Source organism: Temnothorax curvispinosus, unplaced genomic scaffold (assembly GCF_003070985.1).
Source record: "Temnothorax curvispinosus isolate PA1 unplaced genomic scaffold, ASM307098v1 QBEX01004926.1, whole genome shotgun sequence".
Lineage (NCBI taxonomy): Eukaryota > Metazoa > Arthropoda > Insecta > Hymenoptera > Formicidae > Temnothorax > Temnothorax curvispinosus.
In genome coordinates, this window is record NW_020214706.1 from 147998 (window position 1) to 174581 (window position 26584).

The window sequence follows — 26584 nt, forward strand, 5'->3', positions numbered from 1 at the left end:
CCGTAGGAATTAAAATTTTCACAGTATACATCTCAGACTGATTTGCAACTAGCGCATGAAAGGTGCAATCTAATAAGGATTAGCTGTGCTGTAATAAATTACAGTAAATTTCTTGATTGATGTAAATAAATAAATGAAAGTAATGAATATAAGTCAGTGACTCTTCGAGATCTGAAGCTAATAATTACTTAAAAGAATCTAACAAAAATATATATTATCAAATTAAAATATTGAAAAGAATAAGTTTTTTACAAGTTTATGAAATTTATAAATTAAAAAAATTGACAAGTATTTCTCTTTTTAAGTATTTATAAAATTATTATGCATTGTTATACAATTATCTCATGAACTTTGAGGTTTTATTATTACGTTTTTCACATACTGGCTACATTTTTTATATGAAGGGTCTTGGATTTAAGGAGAGGAAAACATTGACGGTGAGAAAAGATTGTAAAGTATTTGTCATTCCATTTTAATATATTATCATCGTTTGTATTTTTATTTCAATAAAGGAGGCCCTGTCTTCAAACGATATGGTACGATTAAATATGTACATCGAATTTTATTCTGTCACGAGCGGGTATATATACAAATAGACGTCCGGGAAGTGACTAACTACGTTTCTTCGTTTTCTACGAGTGTCTCGTTTACGGACCGCGGAGGCTGATCGCCATCGCTCGCGAAACGATCCGAGTATCGGTGAAACACGGTCTGCAAAATCGTGAGTATATGTTAAAAATGGCCAGTAGCTATACATCAAGATCAATATATTGAGTTATATAGGGAAGAGACTTATCATTTTGCTAAAAATCTGTGTCACAAGATAAAAAATACGCGGAATGCACTATAGTTACACGAATTAACGAAAGTGTTAACATACGAACTCATGGAGATCTTAAGATTTTCATATTTGAGAGAATAATACCTTGCACCTTACGATTTTGCACATCGCGAGTCGAGTTTCGCGTCAATCATTACACAACACGTTGACCGGAAATGACGTGGCGAATCCTCCTCCGCTCTCTCCTGGAATTTACATACCACAATGGCGTCTAGATAATATGCACAATTCTTTGCCTTAACGTATTAATACTGCAGAATATTGTTTATGTCAAAATTCACTTTTCTCGCCTCCGTGCGTCTTTACCCTAATATTCTACAAGAGATATTTCGCTAGTTTCGCTGATCGGCGATTGACGACCGCCGTCGAGTTCGTGAGCGCCGTTGCCGATTCAGGAGGTTCCCAAGGGACCGACCGACATTCGGTTTACGCTTAACGATTTAGGTTTAACCGAACGCTTCGGTCGCGCGCGTATTTTGCTATTATGTAGGTTTGTACGCAACTTGCCTCGAGTTGCTAGGAGATATTCGGCCGACGAGCGCGAATCGGACATATTTTGCGAGGTGTTACTCGATTTGATCGGATTTATTGATCGTTTACAGTATCCGTATATCAAGCAAGGTCCTTTTTGCTCGTTGCTTCGCACGTGTGTTGCCTGTTACCGAGTATCCTATATACCTGCTGCTGTTACGCAGGATATTCGATGATAGGCATAACTGTTGGGTAAATCGATTTCTTGTTGAGTAAACGAATTTCTTGTTGAAAACTAAAACGAATTGTTCTTTTCCTATTTTTTTCGTCATTTATTGCGACGTATAGTTAATGCAAGTTTGAACGAGAAAAATAGAGACTCGATCGAAATTCCATTTTCAATGCGGATTTGAACGTTTATGCGTAGAATATCTGAATTATCACTTTACACACGGTCTAAGTAGATAATTGATTAAAAGCGACAGCTATTTATTATCTCTCTAAATGACCTACGCGTACTAAGTGATAATTTAAATATCCCGTACATAAATCAATACTAGCTCATTGACGTTTGTTCACATATTCGATGACCGTAAAATAATATAATTATTTTATGTGAGTTATCATTGGCTAGTTTCCCATATCTCAATTATTCGCGTAGTATCGACTAATACGGAATGTATTTGTGCATCATGGAATATTTCTCGCCTCATACTGCGTCTCGAAATCGTCGCCTTGCAGTTTTATAAATTCAATATTCGTGAAGAAATGAAAAGTTGATAACCTATTTAGAAATAAATTAAAAAAAATTTGTCACACATTTATTCTCATGACGATATTAATTAATATCCGCACATTTGCACCTGCGTTATATTGCTTTATAAAATTAAATTTGACAACAAAGTCATATGTATACATAATTATCAAGAGCCGAATATTTACTTCCTTTAAAAACTATTCGAGTACTTTTTATGGTAATATGTATACACGTTATATACTTTTCTATTCGCGGTTTGAAAAATAATTTCGCGTGAGACTCGACACACAAGTTTGCAATAAACGTATCGTGAATAATAACGGCAAGTTGATCAAAATTGATCTTCTTTGTCCTCACTTCAGTCAACAAGTTTGCGCAACACAATTCCTTTTATCTATTGCACAATGCCGATTTGGAGCGAGCCCCGAGTAAATTTTTCACACGAATACAATCCGTTCGAAAATCTTTCGTCAGATTAAAAACACGCGCTATACATATTTTTGTTATAATCGGTCGGCTGCCGTTGTTACCAAAACATCACAATAACACAAATCCCTAAGAAATGACTTAATCTTGTAGATATTTCCTAGGCATATTTTATACTTTTCGTGCTGTTTCAGATAAAAATTTAACTTTCCACATTGACATTGTTTTCATGGGACTGATCTCAGTGATTAGTCCATTTTCAACCGCGCGTGAACACATGCTCATTGATCATAGATACCTGCCAATTATCACATTGATAGTCTCTACAATCGTCGAAAATACCCACCGATCCGTCGACCGTTGCAATATTAATCTCTTTGATTTAATATGTCAGCAATGTACATCAGATCGTCCATTGGTAACTGTTGGTATCAAGAACAAGATCCCTTTTCAATCAGGTTCACTCCCAAACACACACAAACGGACGATCGCCTTTTCTTCTTGCCTAGCTTCTTGTACTTTTGGCATGTCCAGCACCGTCGCGTCGATGATTTTCCTCTTCCGTCACGGAACGAACTCTCTCGCCCTCGTCGGTCGATATACCGTTCGCGCTGGTCAGGCGACTCCTCGCGATCTTGAGTGTTTTTGGGCGAAGGATTGCTCGCTCGCTCGTCACGCCGTCACGAGCGTGAGGCTGGCAGCGGTGCGCGCCCTTGGCGTATCTTCAGTTAACCTTCAGACCATCTGCAGGCCTTTGGTGATGCTCTCGACGTGCTCCTTGGCCCGCATCCTGAGCGCTTGGATACTCGAGGTACGAGGATCGTGTCCCGGCGGACTTGGCGGCGGTGGTTGCACGTGGCCGCCGGCACTTATGCTCGCCATACTGCTGGCCAGCGACCCTGCGAACAATGCGATTTCTACTTCTCGTTGGTATGCTCGATGAACGTAGAAATCCTGACTAATTCATACTTTGCATATCGCGGTTAAAGCATACTTTATTGAAAAAATTGTCGTGTAGTATACTTTGATATTAAAGAGTTTAATTTTCTTAATAAATATTATTTCTTTGTTTCAATTTTATATTCTCAGATGTACGGATGTTTTAAATATATTACACATAATAAATTAACTGCGTTATGCTTAGCAAGAGGTGACACAGGTAGATTAGAAATAATTGTTACCTGGAACGGAGTTGGCCACGGCGCCGACATTTGGCGGTGATGGTAATCGCCTGGGAGACGTCAGGTAACTGGGATATCCCGTGTGAGGCGCAGCGAGGAAACCGGGAAGCGCGCTGAGCAATCCTGGCGGCGCGAGCCAAGGATCCCCTGGCAGACCGAGAGCTGGACCGGCAACGTTCCTGAAACGATATATCTCCGCGCTGTAGTTGTTACGTATTCAATATGTCACAGGGGTTTATGTGATACTAGCTTTTTGTTAACGATTTGAACGAACCTCATATTAGCAGCGTGATGGTATTCGCTCAAGCCTAGTCTCGCAGCCTCCATTTTCTCCTGTCTGCGCCACTTGGCTCGTCTGTTCTGAAACCAGACCTGGAACATAACGCGTAACGACAATTTATCATTTATTCAATTGGAATAACGTGGGGATATAAATATAAACGACGAAACAAACGTACATTTCGCTTCGATAGAAATTTATGAGATACTTTGCGAGCATGCAATACAGTTTATCGCTCTTCCCGCCTTCAAGTGATAAGTGACAATATTGGCCGTATTTAATATTTTGTGAGCTTAATTTCGCAAATTCATTAAGCTCGCTACAACGTTTGGCTCGACGTAAGTCGGGAACAATGGCGGCACAAACTCTCATTAGCCGCTGAGACGCGATAATGGTAACGTGTCACTACCGTATACTTGAGGAAGAGGGCACCCTCCTTTCTTCCCATTCTTCCCGCCCCGATCTCAACAGCAGACTCGAGGTATCGCTTTTGACTTTGCAGAATGTTCGATTTCTCTCTACTACTATTTTCTTTTATTACTACTACTACGATTTTCTTACTGCTATGACCGTAGTTTTTTTATAAGAGAGAGAGAGAGAGAGAGAGAGAGAGAGGGAGGGAGAGCTAAAATAATATTCTTTTTTTTTAGGAGAATTTATATTTTAATTATATACCTATTTATCAATTATATTTTAAATATTTATTCAATTATTTTATAACAAGAAAAAACCTAAAGAATAGAACAATAAAAAATTTATTGAAATTGTTTAAAATACTCAGTGAGAAAATACTCAGAGGAAAAAGAAAAAGTTTCGACTTTTTTATTATTAGGTATCGCTGTGTGTCAGTATTTTGTATCACAAATATTATTAATACAATTAAATGTCTATTAAAGCAACATAATTTTTAATATATAAACTTGTATATAAATAATTCCTTAAAAAATTTTAGTTAAATCGGTTGTTCTACATTTATTCGTATATTAATAAAGAAGAAGAAGAAGAAATTCGCACATTAAATAACCTTATTAAAAAAGGACTTTTTGCCAATCTGGATTAAGTATGCACATTTATAGTCGTTAGAACTCTAATAATTTTAATATCGAAAACATGGTCATAATTGGCCTGATAGAGTTCCCCGAACAAACATCCGCGTCGTTACATTTCTGAGATTGACATTAGCACTTCTGGTTGAACTAGTTTCGACTAAAGAAAGGTCGCATTTGCTTTGCTCCGACAGAGATCGATCATTTGCAAAAATCTAGCCGCGAGAAAGTAGGCGAAAATGAGCAAGATAGTAACAGTAAGTCAAAGCAAAGTGAAAAAAAGTAGCGGTAAGGAAAGAGAGAAGAGAGATTCAGAGGATTCGATAGAAAATGGAGTTCCTTTGGCGGGGTGCAATCATGCGGAGGGCGAGAAAAGTGGCTGCCAAGACTTTCTCTCTTTTCTGCACTCTCTCTCTCTCTCTCTCTTTCTCTCTCTTTCTCTGAGACTTTCTCTCTCTTCCGTATATTTCTCGACTTCTGCTCCAAAAGGAGGGTTGCAGAAATGTCTTTCTTTGGGCGGGTCTCCTAAGTCCAACCCTGAAAACGGTGTTGGCTAAGAAAAGGGGGGCCAAGAAGAGGGTCGGTCGGCGTAAAGATTGGAGGGTGTGAGAGGGGGGTCCACCCTTCCATCGGCATTAAGAGGGTAACGAGCCCGTGGGGCGAAATCGAAAGTGAACGAGCAACGCGACGTGACGCGACGCGGTGCGCCTCCAAGGTGGACCCAAGGAGGGAAGGAAAACGCCGGAGGGAGTACCCCGGCTCGCCGTGACGGCTCTCTCGGCCATGTTGATTTCTTTATTGTAACATGGCTGCTGTTGGCAGCTCGCTTAAGTCTATTGCGTTAAGAGCCGATGCTATCGGGGTCTCGGCTTATGAATTATTCAGTCTCGGCCGAGATGTGCCTTGGTATAAGGCCCACCGGGTGCCCCGTCCGTGACGAATTCACACGCAGCGGCGTGGTAAGTGTGAACCATCCAGGCTGCGATCCATTGGCGATCGAATCTCGGTTTTTGCTTCGGCAGTCTTAATGCTTAAGATCGGACAACTAACGATGAGCAATCAATTCCAGCTTCTTCACGGTAGCTGACAGCGAACGGTTGGAGGATAATTGTTTATACGCGAATTACTCCTGACCTCGGTTTCCCTGCTATAGTATACACTTTGACGCGATCATTAATAGGCCCCTAGAGTGAAAAGTTACGAATTCAATGTAAATGTAAAGGCATTTTAACTTGAGTGGTGTCTTAATTAAGATATTTCAACAAGGATTACAATTTTAACGCGCGTGAGAAATTAAATGAATATTATCCAAGATAAAAGTAATAAGTAACAACACGAAACTAACAAAGTCATGTCCCATATCGTCGCGCACGCTCTTGAAATTAGCTCTTCGCAAATTTGTTTATTAATAGGCGACGTAAAAATTCCTCCGACGCCTCCGAAATCGGTGATAGGGTGAGGTGTCGCGTTCGAATAACGAGACGACTAGCAAATTGAATATTACCGTCGGGAATGAGTGGCGGTGAATCGTCAGGAAAGGAGAAAGAGTATGCGGAAGGAGAGAGAGAGAAAGAGAGAGCGAGAGACACAGAGAAAAACGCGGAAACGAAGTGAAACGAAGACGGGGTTAAACGTCGGAGGCATCACCCGAGGTTTGGAGCTCGATGCAAGAGGTAGAAGGGGGGGAAGTGAGAGGGAAAAGGGGAGGAAAGAGGGTTGCGGGGGAGTGGATATCGGAGCATTCCCGGGCTCATCAGGATGATATTCCGCTCTCGAGAACGAGAAGCAATTTTCTTTCCTGGCTCCGTGGATGAGAAAAGGCTACGGACAAGATGCCACGCCGAAATGATGGGAAAATAAGCGAATTTCCCTTCGTATCTCTTATATATCCTTTTCCATCTCGTACCATCTTGCCTCCCTTCCCCTCCCCTTCCGCAGTCTTCTCCCAGTCTCTTTCTCTCTCTTTCTTTCTCTCTTTCTCTCTCTGCATCCTGCGCCTCACCGTAACGTTTCGTCTCTTCGTCTTGTTCGCCGAGGACCGACTTTAGCGGCGAGAGAGCGAGCGCTCTCTCGTTCTCGCTTCTCTCGCGGAAATATAAAGAACAGGGCTAACGCGGCTTAATCTTTTTAGGTCGTAAATTTATTAGAGCAGGTACTTCCACCTTTTCCGCCCGTCTCCGCCGATGTCCTTCTTCTTATCCCTCTCTCTTTCTCGCTCACCCTTCTCCCTCCCTCGGTCCTCTTCCTACCCAACCCGACCAGCCGGCGACGATCCTCGGCAATGATATTGCGAAGGTAAACTCGCTTAGACGGTTTAAATACAAGAAAATTGAAATAAAATGGAAGTAATTCCGAGATTAAAATTGGACGTCGTTCCGTTGTCGCTGAGAAGCGGCGACACTTTTTCGTGCCCCTTCCCTCCCTCACCGTGCCCCGCTTCCTCCTTGGCGTGTTAGTCTCTGTGAGGATTTTACGCGGCACCACACACTCTCGCCCGAGAAACTTCGTGATGTCGGAGTTGCATAATTTGCAAGATTTTGCTGGAAGGTTGACGCGCGGATAAGAGGGCTAATTATCATTATCGCGTTAATGCGCAAGTAACATAACGGAATAACAGTCCCGACTCTTTCGCATAGAATCGTTGAATCCGATGTGAAGAGTGTGGCTGATAAACGCCACGCAATTGACGCAATTTAAAAAAATAAATTATAAATGATACATCGTAAATGTTATGATACTGTATAATCTTTTCCACGAAATAAAAAGAGAAAAATAAAGATCTTACCAGGTCATTTGCTAGATTTCAAAACATTTTATTCCAAGACAGTTTTCAATTTAATAAATCAATTTGCTATTTCTTGCGTAGGCGCATGTGCGCCAGTCGACCTGGATGCACATTTGTTATCTAACATGCGAACAATATAAATGTACGTGTTTTTGGTGACTGGACGTAAGAATAAAGAATAACTCTCGTTCTCTTTGGTAACATACGGTGACAAGCACTCGGCGAGCAAGAAGCATATCGCGCCGAAAATCACTCTCGAACTCTATCTGTCGCACGAGCTTTTTTCTCTTACCCTGCACACGTACGTGCACGTATACGATCGCCTCTCATTTCTCTCTCCCTTTCCCTCCCTCGCTGTTTCTCTCTCGCTCTCCGTCTCTCCGATGAAACGCATCGTTCCGGGACGATGGTCGCTTTATACTCGACGGCGGCTCTCGTCGAATTCGGATTAGCGCCAGCAAAAAGGTATTCGAGGTGTTCACGCCACGTCGAGTTCATTGTTGCCGTTCGGAGTATTAACAGATTTCGGGGCATTGTTCCCCCGTGGTGGTGGCGGCTTGTGAGGCCGCTGACAGAGTCGGATACGCGCGAAGACGTCGCGGTACATCGTGGTGGCGTCGATTTTCAGGGACACGATGGGGATTTGTGTCGAAAACGTACCAATTAGAAACTTTCATGCTCTAATTAATATTTTAATAAATTCAGAAGGGAGGTATATAAATCATTTATAAACCATTTATTACTTATAATTAAACCATGCCATTTTTGCTGCGTAATAATAATGACGCACTGTAATGACAGAATAACACATCCAAGAAATAGGAAATTGTTATCGAAATATTTATATTAAATTTAGATGTGTGAGAGAGCGGAATTTAAGAGAAACAAAGCTCACTAGATAAGAGATAAAGAATAAATTATGTTTAGAATAATTGATATTGATAGCAATACAACAGCACAATAGACGCAATAATGTTAACATCCATGAAACATGAAAAAGAATTGTTTCTTTTTTTAGCAAAACTCTCGTATTTCACACTGCCTAACTCGCACGAGATCGCGGCTCGATGAAAGTCGAAGGTGGGCCAAGTCGTGCGAGATGGATATTAAAACCTTTACGATGGGAGAGATTAATGTGTCTTCCTATTAGTGTTCTGCGCAAAATCGGGATGACGTTGATATCGACGTCTTTCCTACAGGACGCTGATAGTTCACGGGCGTTTTACGGGGCGCAGTGCGGGGTCAAACATGCATGAATTATTTATTTTCTCACACCGTAGCGCGTCACGCGAGAAACTTAATTGAATTGACAATACTTCAGTGTATCAGCAAAATCCTTTTTTGCATGAGGGAGCAGCTGCTAATTTTTTCACTGAATAAGTCACATAATACGCTTTTCAGTTCTCCAATCTCATATTAAATATTGAGTTAGATCCAGCAAGTTTTCTCTACTGAAGAAAAATTATCGAATAGTATTTCATCCTCTTCGACGAAGAAAAATTATCGGAACAATTTTTATCGTTTTTTTGTTAATTTGCACAATTGTTTAAAGCTCGTTAATATTTCCTGCATGTAGCTCGTTATCAAGTAGATTCAACAACCTAATTTTAAGAATCAGCTAATGCGTGCGACATTCGGATATTTAAAGTAATACACATCGTGTCTTAATTACTATACACGTCATTAATATTATCAGAAATATTAAGTATTCTTTGCTGATCAAAGTGACATTTTTAATATTATTTTTATATAAAAATTATACTTGCGATTCAGCAGTGACTTTTTATGTATGAAGAGATATCTTGTTATTTGATGTGATAATGTGTGAAATTAGTCTTAATTTAACATATATTGACATATCTTTTTCAGAAAACATTTGTGAATAAAATTGTTACCACTATTAATTAAAAACTATTAGAGATCAAGCGGTGCAAAATTATGACTTCTAATTCGGAATTTAAGATATCTGTTCTAGATATAATTAGTCTTATAGATATTACAGATGTAACATATAATTATTCTTATAGATATTACCAGATATTACAGATGTAATAAAATGAGATTAAACTATTTCTTCATTTTCTTTCGTGGCAGTGCTAGAAAGAAATAAAGCGTTGAATCCCGGTTAGTTAACGTTTAGATGATGTTTCGTAGCCGATCATTTCTGATTATTTCGATTATCTTCTACTCGTTTAAAGGATTACCCCTAGTTCTTGAGAGCAACACGCTGATAATAGATCGACTGTTACGCGTGCACGGTAGACGTACGTTCAACAACCGTAATCATCGATGTTAATAGCCCTAGCTAAAAAAGGCCAACACAACGCTACCACTAATCCGCGGACAAGGAAAAAGACGAGGTTATTTTTCTTCCGGGTGTATTACAAGTCTATCAAAGCCCTATCGTCGGTACACTACGACAATTGCGGATAGAAGAGAGGAGAGAGGGAAGAGAGGGGGAATAGAGGGTGAAAAGGGCGCGCGCGCGAGAGAGAGATAGAGAGAGAGAGAGACGGAAGAGGGGACACGTTTCGAATATAAGCCTAGATTCCGGTCCAGGGTACCGCGGTATGCATAGAGAAGGGAGATGTTTGGAGAGGGTTGGAGTCTATTATTCACCGCGCTTTTTATGTCCCCCATCTCCTTCTCTACTTCTCTTTCTTTCTCTCTTTCTCTCTCTCCCCCGTGCTGTTCCCCCTTCTCTGCTTCAGCCCTGTCAAACTGTCGGCCAAATTCAATCCTATGCAGTCGTTCTCATTTTGCTCTTTTTCTCTAATTGTAAACTCCGTTTGTATACGCGGATTCATCTGCTTCGGTTGAATCGTCGTTAATTGATAGTCCTTCATTAATTATGTTGGTTTACACAAATATGTGAGATAAATTGCAAGTTTTTTATTTTAATGCTTCTTTTTGTACGTAGGCTACTTTATTATATTTAAGTGTACGAGTGTTATAACATAAGAATTTGTTATTATAATCAATACTTTTATTATAATCAAACTATCAACTTGAGATGAAAAAGAAAGAAATTTAACAAATATTTAATTTATAGTAAAACAAGTAATTGCAAAAGAGCAATGAAGAATATGATAAATATGATATAGGGTTCGAGAGAACAAAAATACAGTCAACGTTGTCGAAGAAATAATTGTAATTGAAAAATTAAATTATTATAAGTGTAACTTTAGCGGAAATTTCTTGTTTATTATCTGTTTATTATCTAATAATAGCATTATATATATATATATATATATATATATAAAATTATATAACAATTAAACAAATTGATGTTTATTTTTGTGTTTGGTAATTCAAAGATCGTATTTTCTTTTTGAGGTGAACCAGCTGTGATTTTACATAACACCAGGTATATGTCCATTCTTACAATTCTTAGAGATCTTCTGGTATGGCATAAGTGAGCACCGCTGGCGGCGTCCTCCAATAAAGCCACCCCTGTCGTTGCGTGTAATCACCCTTAAACACTCCAACACCCCGACCTAACCCCGTCGTACTGCGATACAATACTAATGTGTTACAAATAACATCCCAAACACGAGGCGATTTCACTTTTACAATGCGACTAAACGGCTCGCCGTTCACGGATACGCCACGGATCGTCCGTTTGTTGTTCTCGAGTGGTATACCTCGCATCGCACAATGATTTCGTTGGATGATCCTCAGATAACAAGAACTACGAGAACTTTTGTCACAAAGTCACAAAAATTTCAATGCATTAGATGCGAATATTTTCTTATCCCGTACATCATTCTATATTTGACAAATAATCGCATTAAAAATGTATGAAATATAATGTCAAGTTATTTGATGTCAAACAATCATTTGATTAATAATTATTAAAAAATCAGACATATTTAGCTAATAATTTAGTATTACAACAACTTAATATCAGGTATTAAAAATATTATGATAAAATTTCAATTTTATAATGATATTTTCCTCACAGATGTAATATTCCATTTTCTCATCTCTAACTATTATTGCATTTCTTCAAATAAAAAGTCAGAAATTTATTTTATTTTAATGGACAACAATGAAATCATTAAATAAACGAATTTTTCGGCATTCTGCAATTCTTAAAAAATTAGTCACAATGTGCAATACGCGAACAACGCTTTCGAGTAGCGCGTGCGGAATGGGGACCGGCAGGATGGCGTGAATGAGAGACCGCGTAGAAATTCGACAAATTAGCCGTATGGTCCGCGTATTTTGACACCGTACCCACATTGTCTGGCCTGGTCGTTGTATTTTCTCGCTATACACGCTCTCGCGGCGACGAGATCGGCTCCGAGTGAATGCATCTTTTGTGCAGGAAGCTATTTACCAGACAATATGTTTGCGCCCAAAACGAGGCTTTCAAACGGATCTCTCTGCGTATGTGCGCGAGTTTTTGTCATTTGTGCACAGTTCGGAGGAAAGCTCTGTGAAGTCGCCGATCGGAACGATGATGACTTTCCGGATTCTCTTTTTTTTCTCGTATTCGGAATACCACAGATATGTGTACACAAGTAACATCTTTTTAATTCCGCTGAGCCAAATCTGTCACTATATATAATACAATCTCCATTTGCGCGTTACATTCTTTTCCTCGCGTTATACATATACATTTACAGTGGATTACATCACAACATCACGAACGATAGTAAGATAATGATAATAAGAAAAGAAACATTTAGTTAACTTTGGTTAGCGTTAACAGGGAAGTCGAAGGAATTAGACTCGAGAGAGAATTAGACCCCGGGAACTTGATCGCGGCGCGCGCGAGCATTTAACGCTATTAAATCACGTCTGTGCATTCGAAATTACGCTACGTCGTGCATTCACAGTAGCAACGCCATCGTTTCGCGTTTCGCGGCTGTGTGTTCTGCCGCATACAATCCTGGTGACTGTACCGCAATTAAGACTGCTCGTTTATAGAGACACTCATCAGAGTCTGGCCAATGCGCCACTTTCAGTGAATCCCCTTTTCTCCCCTCCTGCTCTCTCACTTTCTCTCTCTTTCTCTCTTTCTGTAGATTACTTTCAGTTAAATGAAATTAACATAAAATACCGTTTATATTGGATTGCAAACAGCTAAATAGAATAAAATCACGTGCTCACTGCTAATTATAGGTATCACAAATGTAATGTTTATGATTTCTTATCGTCACCCGAGTCGAAATTTTTCTCCTATTTCAGTTCCTTAAATATAATTAACAGAGCAGCAAAGACAAATAACATTTTATAGTGATTAACTCTAACTGCACTATTTACTTTTGTCGCTCTTTTAACATTTTATTATAATTCTTTTAAGTTAATTTCTTGCCAGTACAATCAATATACTTTTTCTTTTAGCGCTTTCTCACATACGCTATTTTGCAAAGTACCATTACGTTTTAAGACATTTGTGGCAAACGATTCTAATTTTCACCGCCGCTTCTTTCAACGGAAAACAACGGGGAAAAAGAGAATTCGCAAAAACATGGGGAAGAAAAAGTCTCGGCGGTGGAAAAAAAATGCGAGCGAGATATAAAAGAAACACGCTCGCGATCGGCGTAAGTGCGCTGCACGTGAAAATCCGTCGCCGATGTAATAACTCTAATAACTCGTAATAAAGCCCGGGTGGAGTCGTATTAGCGTCAGAAGCACGCGTGGGCGCACAAAGGGCGGCCGCCCTCGACAAACACTGTGACTTTTGATGATTATTAACTTCATGGGCCAGCCACGGTCGACCGGGAGATGGGTATGCAGAGGAGGAAAGGACCGGAGTGGTGGAAAAGGACGGGAGATGGGGTGGAGGCGAAGGGTGTAGGCCGTAGACAGTAATCTGTTGCCCCGGAGGCTTTCTGGTCCTGGTTGAAGCCTCCCCTCTCTCTCTCTCTCTCCATAGCCCTTCCTTCTACCTTCCACGTGCCCGCCCTTCGTGGCTCTTCGCTCGTACTTCTGCCCCTACCTCTGCCCGACGCCTGGGAACCAAATTAATAGTTGGTTCTGCCTGGATATATCTCGAATTCGTTGTATTCCCCGGCGAGAGAGTGACCCCGAGCTTCCCTTCCTTCCTTCCTTCCTTCTCTCTGCACGTGAATACATGTCGCGCGTGGGCTCTGCCTGCACGTGTGTGTGTACGTGTGTGTGTGTGTTTACGTGTGCGTTTGTCGGTCTCTTCTCCGGCTGCGTTTGACATCGGTTACTCGTTAAAGGGCCGCGAGATGCCTCGATAAAGCGGGGGCTCTTTCGTAGTCGAATAGCTTTAATCAAACGGGATTTGGAAATTGATAATTGGCACGATCTCTCTACGTCAGGGTCGTTTGAGAGAGAACTTTTAACGGGATCGAGCGCTCCGGTGCCAGGCATTCCCCGAGATACAACCTTGCACCTTTCGAAGAATCGTGGCATGATTGCACAATTCGTATCAAATTTACTTGGCCGTTTTCCGATGAATATAATATGGATTATTCACGTGGCGGACAAAAATTTTTATTAATATATTTATATATTAATCATATTTGTTAATCGTTGTGTGGATCGATTAAATAAAATTTAACAAAATCACTAAAACAAATCTTTCAAGAATCCGTTTTCTATATGTTATTCTTTTAAATTGATCATATTCTAGGCGATTTTATTTTGATAATTCCAGCGTTTATAAATTTCCATTTTTTTTTTCATTTATTTTCTGTGTCGAATTAGTAGGAAAAGTATGGTATCGTTCCTGTTTCAACGCCGGACACGGCAACGATAAACGATATTGGGAAACGATCCAAGATGGACATGTTTATCCGTCGGACAATTCGTCTCGTCTTTATCGCAGTATCTCCGCGCGAACACGGTAGTTTAACGTTACTAATCCTACGACCGCTATATTGCTACGCCGCCGTGCACGCGTGATACCCGGGACGGAGGGATACCTGCGCGATCCTCTACGACTCGAAATCTCAAACTGTTGAAACGGATATATTTTCACGGGGTGACATTCATCCCCGCCTGTGTAGAGGCTCGCCCCGGCCTGCCTTTGTAAGGGATCCCACCACGGCTGCAGTCTGCATCTATGCGCATGCAGCGCGGCGGCGAGAAATCCGATCTTAGAGAGCACCGTGGAAAAAAAGAGAGACGAGCCAATAAGGTCCCTGTGGATATCCCGCCGGGGGTGAGCGGGGAGGGGAGAGTGCTGCCGGTGCTCTGAAGGTACCCCCGATGGAATTGAATACGTTTGTACCTGGGCCCGCGACAATGGCCGCCGTAATTCGATTACAAGGACCGCCAGCTAATTGTTAATTGCCGGCCTCAGGACCGACAGAACGCCGACAACGGCTTCATAATGTTATATGCGATATTAAAACGAGCAGGCACGTACCGAATGTACCGTGTGTCCTACATGGAAGCTCCTCCGCCCACTCGTGACGCAGAAAGAAGCGGCGAATAGTCAAGAGAGCCCCCTCCGTGGGAAATCCTTTGCTATTTTCCCGTCTTATTAATCCTCAATTAGCGTGGTACGTCTTCCGCTACTGGCACGGCGGTTTTACGTCCGTAAAATCTAAAGAATGAATTGTTCTTCCTGTCAGATACAATTGTCTAAATTGAATGTTTAAAAGAATACCAGCTTCCTTCATTGATGTCGAAGCAATACGCCGGGTTTGTACTGCAAATACATTTTTAAGTAAATTTTTTTTGCGTTTGTAATTTGTAAAGCGGTAAAATTTTACATTTTCTCAAACTTTACGATACCATGTACATTTATCGAAAATATTAAATCGATATTAACGTAAATTATATAAAGATAATTAAAAATTAGAATAAGAAGATTTGATTGAGTCATGTTAAATTTATAGGGTCAAGCAGCAATTTACAATACAATATAGGATAAAGAGGCGCTATTTGAGTCAGTTAAAGAAAAAATCAGATAAAAAATTTTCAAGACAAAAAACCAAAAAGCCTCTCCCTGTCTTGAAAATTTTTTATCCGATTTTTTCTTTAACTGACATAAATAACTTTTCCTTACTCTAAACGATGTCACACCTATAAGAAAGATCAAATCAACGAACAGATAATACGTCATCTCCTTGACAAATACTCTCGATTAGATCTTTGTTCTAATCGTTTTAGTAATTTGCGCGAACAAATGGTACGGGGGACCAATACGCTTTTCTCTCCAGACACTTTTCGTGCTTATCGGCGATAGCTACGGCGCGTGCACCCTTATAGTGTTTAACAGCTAATCTGCCAAATGAAGTGTTTTTGTGTTTGAGCACAACACTTCGTCTCAATAGAGGAGCAAAACCGCCCTCGGGAAAAGGGTTGCTCCGACATGATTGATGCTCGAGGGGGCAGGGCGAGGGTCTCCCAACCCTTTTTAGTCAAGCGCTAAACGGAGTGCTTAATTGAGCCACAGACCTCAGAACCTTGGACAGCTAATCTTCCGAAGATATCAACGGGAAACGGCGGACTCCGTCTTCCGTGCCGTCGACTAACCTTTGGCTTTATTTGCCCCGAACGTTTTAAGTTTTTTTGTCAAATGATCGAGAGTCGAAACACCGAAACTTTATTTGATTTTACCACCGTCGCGAATACTCGCTTTGAATCTCACTGATCAAATCGACATTTCTTCACGTAAATTAATTAAGCTCCGTACTAGAAAATAAATGATACGATTTTAATATTTTTTATGCGTGTTACTTTTTCCTTAATTTTATTTCTTTTGTTTTCTATATTTCAACTTACATTCCTGTATGTGTTTTAGTTATTACATCACTTTTTATTAATAAAAGGTACAAATGTTATTTGTCGAATGATAAGTCAACATAATAGAAAGCTGATGAATGTTTCTCGAGAGAATACACGTGTAACGAGCTACGAAAGGAAGACTCGACTTTCAGTCTCAGACTCCATATTATTCGCTATCTAATTTCGTCTGTGTCCCCAGATAGATTTTTCATCGCGTGTACCCTGCCCGATTGAAACCGCCCTTCGCGTCAGGCCGCAACAAGGTGGTGTGCGTACGCACGTGTGTGTGTGTGTGTGTGTGTGTGTGTGTTTGCGTGCGTGCGTGTGTGTGTACGCGAGGAACGAAAGGACGAACACTGCCCCGTAATGGAGTTTCCAAATATTCGGGGAGCCCTCGCTCAATTTCGAACAATTTGCATTTAGGGTGAAGTGCAATTAATAGAAGCGGGGTGTTGTCCCGCGCCATTCCACGCCTATTAACACTATATTCCGCGGGAGTTTAGCATATCGAGGGTGCAATATTGAGTTACGCGACAGTAATTATAATACTCGTTAGACGGCGCTGCGACGGAGTTCGTTCTCTCCGCGGTCTGCGCGAGGATCGAAGGACGTGTTTCCTCCTCGGCTCCGAGCTCTGAGGCTTCTGGCAGTCTGCTACGGGAGAGAGCATAACGAAAGTCACAAACAACGCGCGCCATATTTTGTCGGCTGCATTAACAATTTCTATTTAATTACAGTCAGTGTTTCCACTACATTGCGAGTATTGTCGTGCCGGCAATTACCGTTGACTCATTCTCAACTGTCGCTTAATTTCTAACGACAGAAGGATTTCCGCGCGATACGCTTAACGGGAATATTTATTAACATTTATTAAACGTATTTTATCGCTGAATATTTTTGCCCCGATTTTCTTATCTCCCCTCTTTGAATGATAAAAATGGAAAGAGTTACATTGCACCTCAATGTGTGAGAGATAAATAAAATTTTCAATTTACGCGAAATGATCTACAATTTTAATTTCGCGTCATCTTCACGCGTGATAAAAAGGCGTATTATGGAAACGGTACTCGTTGGCTGAAACCGATTCAGCCAATTTCAAATGCGACGGATCGCGTGGCAACGCTACGAGTAATCGAGCCGATTAATTCGCGCAATGATTCCGCTGCAAATTTCTGAATCCACGCAATTTTTGTCCCGTCCGCCTCGGAAGCCAATCGCGTCCCGCCGTCTGATTTATTCTCACGCGTTTATCACGGTGACTCGATTACGCGATCGCGCGACACATTTCCACCGTGCGCGCTCCTTTCCTCCCTCGAGTCCCGCCCGAAGGAACGACGCCCGTCCCTTTATTTTTTTTTCTCCTCTCCTGCGGGCGCCCTCCGTCGCGCGCGCGGGGCAGGTGTCGTCGCTCCCACGATCTTCGCTATTTCCCGCCGGGCCATTTTCCCCGCTCGCGGGGCTTTTCGCGCCTAGCGCCGGGCCATTATCTTATTTTCCGCCTGGAAACATCGCACCCACAAGAAAAACGATCCCGAGTAGGAGGCGTGAGGGGCGCAGGGCGGACGAAAGGGGCGGCCATCGGACCGGGGGAGATCGGGGGAAGTGCTTTCGCGTAATAACATTTGTATCCGCGAGCGCCTTTCTTCTCTGATATCGAGCCGGGCGTTTTATCCCTGGCTAACGCGGGAAACTCCCTGACCCGACGCCTCCGGAATTTTCCGTGTCGGAATTAGAAAGCGCGTTATTGGCGCTATTACCGTCCGGCAAGAAGCAAGTCTTCCGTCGGCGATAAGGGAGAGCGATAAAACGGGAGGCGCTGCTTGTAACCTTCGTTGATGTAATTAGCGATGAGCATAACGAGGCTTTGCGACTTCCACTTCACTCTCTCTCGGCGACTCTTTTACTTCTTTGTAATTATTGTTGAACGGCATCAGAATTGAATAAATAATTGAACCATCTATCATATTGTAATTTCCTGTAGAATACTTCTATACAGTTGCTATTTTTTTGCAATCTTTTGAAATAAATGTTTTTTAACTGTCAATGTATCAAGCTTCTATTAATTTTCAGTACCAGCTGCGGGTGCTAAGAAAGTCGCGATTGAAAGATGTAACTTTATACATATAACTTACAATTGAAGGTAAAGAATATCGTATCTCCAGTTTTTGTCAAAGTGGAGTTGATACATTTTTCAATATACCAGGAGCTTAAATTGTATAATGGTAAAAGGTCTTATATCTATTATTACTATAATGGCCAGTCTACAATGAGTCGTTAGTCAGATGTCGGAAGAAATAGTCATAAGCGTATCGTAAGGCAATCGGAAGTCTGTAATCGGTGATCGTAAGAGATGACATTTGGCCAATCGCTTACGATCGCCGATTACAGACTTTCGATCGCCTTACGATACGTTTATGACTTATTTTTCGACTCTCTCCCGACATCTGACTAACGACTAACGACTCATTAATTGTAGACTGGCCATAAGATATAATGGTTAGAAAAAGTCGTAATGAAAATTTTCATAATTTTGGTCAGGTACAGCGCGTTATTGGCAGTTGTACTATAATATTAAACATATCAGTTAAGTTATTTTATTAAATCTTCAAAAAAATGCACCATTTTCTTATTTGAAATTTTAAACCTTGTTTTCTCTGAATTCATAATAATAAAGATACAATATTCTTTATTTCTAAGGTACAGATATATCTCCAGGTTCGTCCATTTACGTTACCGACTTGTGTTATATCGAAAAAAGAAAATATTTGTCTACTTCGTGCGATATGTTTGGAGATTATTGACCGCGACGTTTACGCGAACATTAGTTTGATTTATGTATTACGGCTGGCAACAGATTCAGGTGCCATTAGTCGACCGTGACCTCGTGCGAGAATTCTCACCGCGTATTGCGTGGTAAACAGGTTTATGGTGTGCTCGCGTATAGGTATTAATATCGCAGCGAAAGCTCACTGGTCTCGGTTGGTTGACTGTGCGAGGGGTACGTGAGAATCGCGCCCCTCCCCCCATGTAAACCATGGACCATGGGGGATTACTTAATCCGCTTGACGGGGTCCTCGCGAAAATTGCGGCGATTCGTTTGGAGGAAATGCGACGCATATTTGAGTAAATAAACACGATTCGAATCAATTGAAATGCTACAAAATTTAACGCGTTAAAGCATGTAATAAAAGCAAAGAAATGAAATAAAATAAAACATAATAAAACATGTTTTGCTTTATCTTCCTTTGCGTCTAACACATAAGTGAAAAAAAAACAGACGGATAATAAGAGGAAACATTGTTCTTAATATTTATCGGTTATCGTTGCGCACGTCGGTGATCACTGCAATTTGATTTGCCGGACACGATTCAAGCACGTCAGCGTATGTGCGTTGTTAACGTCACCGGCGCCGATAAATTCCGCCATGCGGAAAGAGTGCGAGCAAACGCAAATTATTACTCGATTTTGCGAGCGCGGAGCGACAAAAAGTTTTAATTTTCATGAGGTGACATTTAACGTGAAAAAAAAACTAAATAAATAAGCGATCCGCCCGTCAATTTTTTAATTCTCTCTCCACTCCCTCGTTCGTGGCATGTTGCATGCGCAATTGCGCTCTCGCTGCGTCGCGCCGCGTCGCGTCGCGCAGAGAAATTCGCGGCAGTAGCCATGGTTACGCCCGTTCCGCCGACGGGTTGGGCGGAGGCGGCGTGCGTGACTAATTTGACACCCCGTAGATATAGGTGCGCCCCAGACAGTCACCTGCGATTCGTGCCAGGCTCGTGTCAGCGCTAACGATCACGATTCGGCCCCTAATAATCCCGAATTAAACGCTCCGATAAGCGCTTTCGCTATCGACTGTTGGGAAAAGGATGCCGCCGAATCCGCCGCAAGATCCTGGTAGCCATGCGAACAATCAGTGTTGTGCCGGTTAGCCTTTAAATACTGTTACAGGTCAGACATCAATTAATTAGCAGCTATGTACAAAATATCGTAGAAATGAGTCGCGATCCTAAAATACAAAATGCAAAAGACAAAGCAGTACTTCGCGTGTCCAATATATTTACATCAATTGCATGTATTTGAGATGCTACTCAGCTTTAATCAGTTAATTATGTGCATATATATCTAAAGTATTTAGATTACAATTTAATTTTGAGAAGATGAATGTTGCAAATTATAACGTACTACAATCTAAAAGTAACTTTGATAACAAGTAGTAAATTTGTGTACAAATAGTAATTATATTGTTGTCTGTGCGTAGCGAAAATGTACGTTTCGAAATAAATGTTTGCGTTAAATACCACTAAATATTGCAGCATTAAATTTATTTGTCGAGCGTTTAACGCAGATGTGTGCGAATGCATGCGTCTTCGAGCGAGGTTTCCATGCCGACATGCCGGTAAATAATGTTAAACGGCGCCGTGTGAAGGGGTATATTCCATCTGCACCCCTTTATTATGTCGGCATTGCCTCGCCGTGGTATCATTTTTCTGTCGCGGGAAACCCTGGCGCATTGTAACCTGCGCGAGGAGAACTGGTCACTGCCTTTGAGATATGAAGAATGCTGAAAATGATACAGACCCCAAGTCGTAAAGAGAACATCTCTGGAAGGAGCAAAAAGAAAATGTGCGAGATTCTATAACGCAAATGAATAGCTCGTCTAATCCAGAAAAAAGTTGCGTCATATAATTTCCCTTAAAGGAATGTATCGTTCTTGCTTTTGTCTCACGTTTAGTTTACTTTCTATAAATTGAGCGAAATTACAGTAGTTACAATTACAGCTACAATTTAAACTTCACACGTCTGATTCAATTAGAACTTCTGACCGACAAAGTCTTATCATCGGATATAGACAATTGTTTCGAGGTCACGTGAAAATTACCAATGATGTTAAATCGTTTAATGGCCGTACCGAGGGGAGACATTAGCAATATTCCCACGTTTATTGATAAAAAAAGAACAGCGCGCAACCGACACGACCCGAATTTCCTTCCGGATAATGCAGGAAGGTATATGGAAGATCGTTTTTTTAATTGCTCTTTTGAAAGCTGTTAGAAGGCCATCGGCAACCCCGATATCAGGCTCGCGACCTCTCTTCGAGCCCGGGATTGCCATAGTTTTCACCGTCCCGCCGAATCGTTTTAAATTTTTCCGCGCCGTTGTGTGGGGCCATCGAAAAAAATTGTAATCGAATTGGAGTATTTTTCCAATTGGCAATCGTCGAGCGGCCGGACATGGAACGATGGGCATCCAACCGCGTCCTCTCTCGCTCGCTTTATTCCCCCCCCGCCACCTCTCCGTCCACCCGCGACCATCCCACGCTCCTCCACCCCCTTGCTCAGTACCGAATTAGTTGGCCTACCGCGAAAAATCAATCTCTCCGTTTTTTTCCGCCTGCCCGGTAGATTCGTCGACAACACCACCGTCGATTCCACTGTCCGCAGTCAAAGCAAAAATTTACAGATACCATCGACTCCCTCCCTCTCTTATCCATACGGACATATCGTCGCGTTTTACTCCTACAAAGTGCTCCGTAAGCTTTACACATAAATTTTTAGAATGGTATTGTTTATATACAGTGACTCACGAAGCTGATTAAGTGTATTATCTACGACTAAATGATTCGAAGAAGGCAAACGATTTTTTTTAATAGCAACTTATAAATAAATATCTAAGAATTCTCTTTCTGTTTTTCTTGGTACAGACATCTTCATTCGTAAATTTTAAAATAAAATTCGTAACTATAGTAGGATTTGTGATCAGTTTCATGCGAGTCGCTGTATTTATGTAATAAATATAATATATAAATAAATAAAAAATATATGTATGTAATAAATCAAATGATGGGTATTTAAAATTCTCATCCGTCAATATTCTTCTCAATTTTCAAAGCATCGTTATTGTATCGACTCATTTACAAAGCTACAAATATACTTTTCCTTTTTCTTCCCCATAATATATGAGAAAATATAAAAATAAGCAGAATAGTCGAACGATAAAAATAACGTTGAATAAAATTGTTATACCGAAGCCGCAGGACTGCTCTTTTAAACTACTAAAGTTGCGGCTGCAAGACGATAAAGCGCAGATGTCGTATTTATCAAAACGCATGCGGAACACGAATTACTCGCCGAAATAAAGTCGACACCGGCACGCGAGGTAATAATTCCCCAGTGAGAGCCGGTGCCGTCAAAGTGCAATCGACTCCATGCAACGGGAACAAAATTCTGTTTTCATTGAAAACGCCGAAACGGATAGGACAGTGAGTTTTCACGGTACCCCCAAGGAGCTCAATTTTTTTTCTCTTTTTGATATTATCAGAATCTTTGAGTTAAATGTTATTGTGTAAAGAGTAAAATGTAAAAGAAAATCTTACTCAGATAGATATTATTTTCTATTTACAATTGAGTTTCACTTTATTTAATGCGTACCAGACGAAAAATAGTTATAAATTTGAAAACGGTTTGCTAAGTCTTTCAGTAATTAAGGTTTTGATGATCGCGTTCGTACTGCTTATTGGTGGAACCGTCGCTATTCCATTCGACATCGCGCTCTTGCGCGTTACGTGACAAACTTTTAAAAGGTCTGCAGGTGTGCTTCCTGCCGGGGTTAATTCCGGTAAGTGTTTCCACCGAAACGCCCGGTGGCTCGGTATCGATTTCGGGCAAGTCGGCCGGCAAATCGCCGAATTAGTCGGCTATCGTTTATTTTTTCGACGTGGCTCTCTCGCGATCGCGTGACAGGCGAGTAATGCGCGCGGGCTCGCCCCGACAATGGGTCCATAATAATATAATAGATCGCCGTGTAGTTTCGCCGGCGTTTTGGCACACGAAAACCGATAAAAAGCGAGACTCGAAACGGAAATGACTTTTAGTGCTACGCTGAAATTAGATTATCATCGAACGAGGAGACATTACGGCTAAGGGAATATGAATGCCAGTTTCAACGTTGCTAACGCATCACGAGAAGAAAATATCGTGAAATATTGGATATTAATTTAAGCTCCTTTAATTTTAACACGACGTGATAACACAGTTTCAAAAAAATGATATCTTGTCTAGATCAATCATCAATAAGGCAAAAGGTCGGTGGTCAATTACGCGAATCTGTCAGCTATATTGTTATTACCTTAACTGTTCCTCTTTTCAGATTTTTGACATTTTTTATTTTGATTTGCTCGCTAAGCGAACAATTGCCGAGAATATTTAGAATAACGTTGGCCGGATTTTGTTTCGTAAAATCTACATAACAGATATCTCACGAGAGAGATGCTCTTTGACGATCGTGATGTACGATCGTGCAAGGAAGTGCAGGATTCCGGAATGAAATTTTTATTGTCGCGATAAAAGTGGAAAAGAGGCAGAGGGCCCATGAAGCTATACGTAAATGTGGGGGACCTCGCCGAGGTCGGGGCATCGGCAGTCGGGGCGCGCAGTCGAAGAATCGAAGCTACAAAACGGTTAGTAATTTACGAGCGAGCCCGCGCTCGTAAATCTAACCGAGTGAAGTTGCATTACCCAATTCCATTTATCTCTTTGAAAAGATGCGGCTTCCCGTATAATTCCCGAGCTTTTATTCCCTTTTACATTTTCTGCAATCTATTTTTCGATTTAGTACGCAAACAAACATTACGCGCGATTTAAAGCTAAACCATTTGCCCATTAATTGATCCGGGGCGAAATATTTTTGTCGCAAGCGTATAAAATAATGTACTTTTAACGAACAACAAACACAGCAGGTACAGGTGTTTAAAACCGTGCGTGTGTGTTACATTCTTTTAAAATCCGCCGTTCCCGTTCCATCGGGCAAAATTGAAATAAAAACAGATCCTATTACAAATTCTACAAAAATGTTGGCTAAAATGTCGCGCGGCAAACATGTAACAGTAATTGTTATTAAAGTTTTATTGTATACCAGTAAACAACTTAAAATCAATAATTTTACAAGCGTATGTGTGTGACGTAAGATTTTCTTCTCTATTACAGACAGTGCGATTAATTTGGAAATATCGAATCACCGATTCAAAATTAATTAATTCGAGTTGTTCGCGATTCAACTTTCGTAACGCCGTGTGCGTAACGCAATTTTGCGTATCCCCAAAAGCGATGATGACGATTACGACACGGTGAGAGCGGCGTTAACTTACGCGTGACTTGCTCGCGCACACGTGTGCGCACCGGATCGAGAAAAGCTCGGAAAACGCGCGGCGCTTTTCCGATGACAATCAGACCGCAGCGACCGCCGACGGAATCCCGTCCGCGTTCCGCCACGCCCAATAAAAACCCCCTCCGCCCTCCCGAGCCCCGTTTTCCACCCCTGCTCATCCCCCGTCCCTTCCGAAACCATCTCGTCGAGCGGCCTAATAAATCCGACAGACGAGATTGGCGTGCGCTATCAATTAAAAATGATGAAACCGAACGGCGCGGCGCGGCGCGCGGCTCGCCGCGACCGGGCGAGCGGATAGAGAGCAAGGGCCCGCTTGCATCGCGAGCAAAGCTGATTCCACAACCGCCTTGTCCGCTCTGGCGTAATAAGCTTAAGCGATTAGGTATACCTTGGGGGCGGCCTGAGACGGTTGCGGTGCCACGGGTTAGCGAGAGACGTGGGGGGTGGTGAAAATAAACGAGAGAACAAGACGCACGCGGACCCGTGTGGACCCGTGTACGTAAAAAACTGGGAAAAAGCGCTCCGCGCGGAAGGAAGAACCGGGACGGTGCGGCGCGGCGCGAGAGAAGACGGGGCGAGAGCGTGTCGGCAGCTCACGGTGGGTTTTAAACGCAATTTAAATTTTTAATTGCGAGTCCGTCGACCCCGAGGTACGACGCCTCCCTCGTCCTCACGCGGCACGCTGACGTTTTGTTCCAGAGCGCAGATCCGTGTTTGCTTAAACATTCCTTTTTTTCCCGAATTTCCTCGACACTGACTGGACGAATATAGTCTCGTACGTATAGTCTCTTGTGCGACGCAAGAAATAAAAAATTCTAAAATATCTCCAAATTTCGTATAAATACTATAAATATATTTTGACACGATTATATATATATTATGTGTGTGTCAATCATTATAACTCAATTTTATGTCGAGGATTGAAGCCTGTTGTTACATTACCCTGACGAGATAAAAATAATACGAGTGTAACACGCATACGTTGTATTTATTCTGGCTTCTTAATAACGCATTTTTTTTTTACATATTTGATTATTTTTTAGTGTAAATATATTTTATAGTTGGAATGATTTTTTGTAAAAACATATATCATTAGCTTTTTTTCTTCAGTGTCTTACATTACAGTACTATACTTATATCTATATTATATTACTAGCACATTCGCGAAATAATTTACAAAATAATTTTATTCTTATATAAACCTACACATTATAATTAGTCACAGGGTAATTTTTCTGTGTACTTAACTTGTACTGCTAATTATCTACCTATCGTCTATTCGACGCAGGAAAGTACAAGAGAGATGATTTATAGGGCAACTTTATTACTGGGGCGACGTGCTTATCTCGCAATATAAACTGCTTGTTAATTGCGACAATAAAGGCTCCAGCTTTCTAAGAGACAGACGGGTCATACCTCGCCTATTTCCATGCCGCCGTTTTACCCTTCTTGATGCCCATCTATAATCCACTTAAGGCACGAAGATAATTCCTACGTTTCTCGCATTGCGTGTTTAATGGTAACTCTAACGAGCCGAATGCCCGCGACACTACGAATTAGCGTGGTCGCCTCGATAAAGCCCTAATTGCAATCGACGCGTAATCTTAACCATCGCCGGCAGGCGAGAGCCCTTCGCGCGGCAATGGAAACTTAAGGCGGGCGCGCTCGGTAAAAATCAATTCCGCGTTCGAGGAGGTAGAAAGAAAAAGCAGGTGCTCGTAAGGCTGCCGGCCGGGTTATTATCCCATGTTGCCGAGAGAGCCCCGCCCAATAGCGTAACAAAGTGGCGATGCTGACGAGGTCTGTATACCGAGATCTCCTACGGGCCCTTTTTCTGACCCTTTTAAGCCTTCATCTCTTGGAGCAGTTTGAGCAAAAAAGGAGTTTGTAAGAAATTTATAAAGGTAACTGTT

The 26584-nt window shown here is 41.4% G+C and overlaps 1 protein-coding gene across 2 annotated transcripts in view; it reads right to left on the reverse strand.

The window, feature by feature from the left end:
- Positions 1 to 476: 476 nt before the first annotated feature.
- Positions 477 to 26584, reverse strand: part of LOC112454231 (retinal homeobox protein Rx1-like) — a 46087-nt gene continuing 19979 nt past the window's right edge. Inside the window, exons 3-5 of one of the 2 annotated variants that reach the window (XM_025015501.1) lie at positions 3951 to 4048; positions 3677 to 3855; positions 477 to 3394 (exon numbers count right to left, since the gene is read on the reverse strand). In XM_025015501.1, the coding sequence (XP_024871269.1) occupies positions 3231 to 3394; positions 3677 to 3855; positions 3951 to 4048 (441 nt within the window). In that variant the 3' untranslated portion in view covers positions 477 to 3230. Of the gene's footprint in view, positions 3413 to 3676; positions 3856 to 3950; positions 4049 to 26584 lie in introns of both variants that reach the window. The other variant, XM_025015500.1, reaches the window with a different exon arrangement.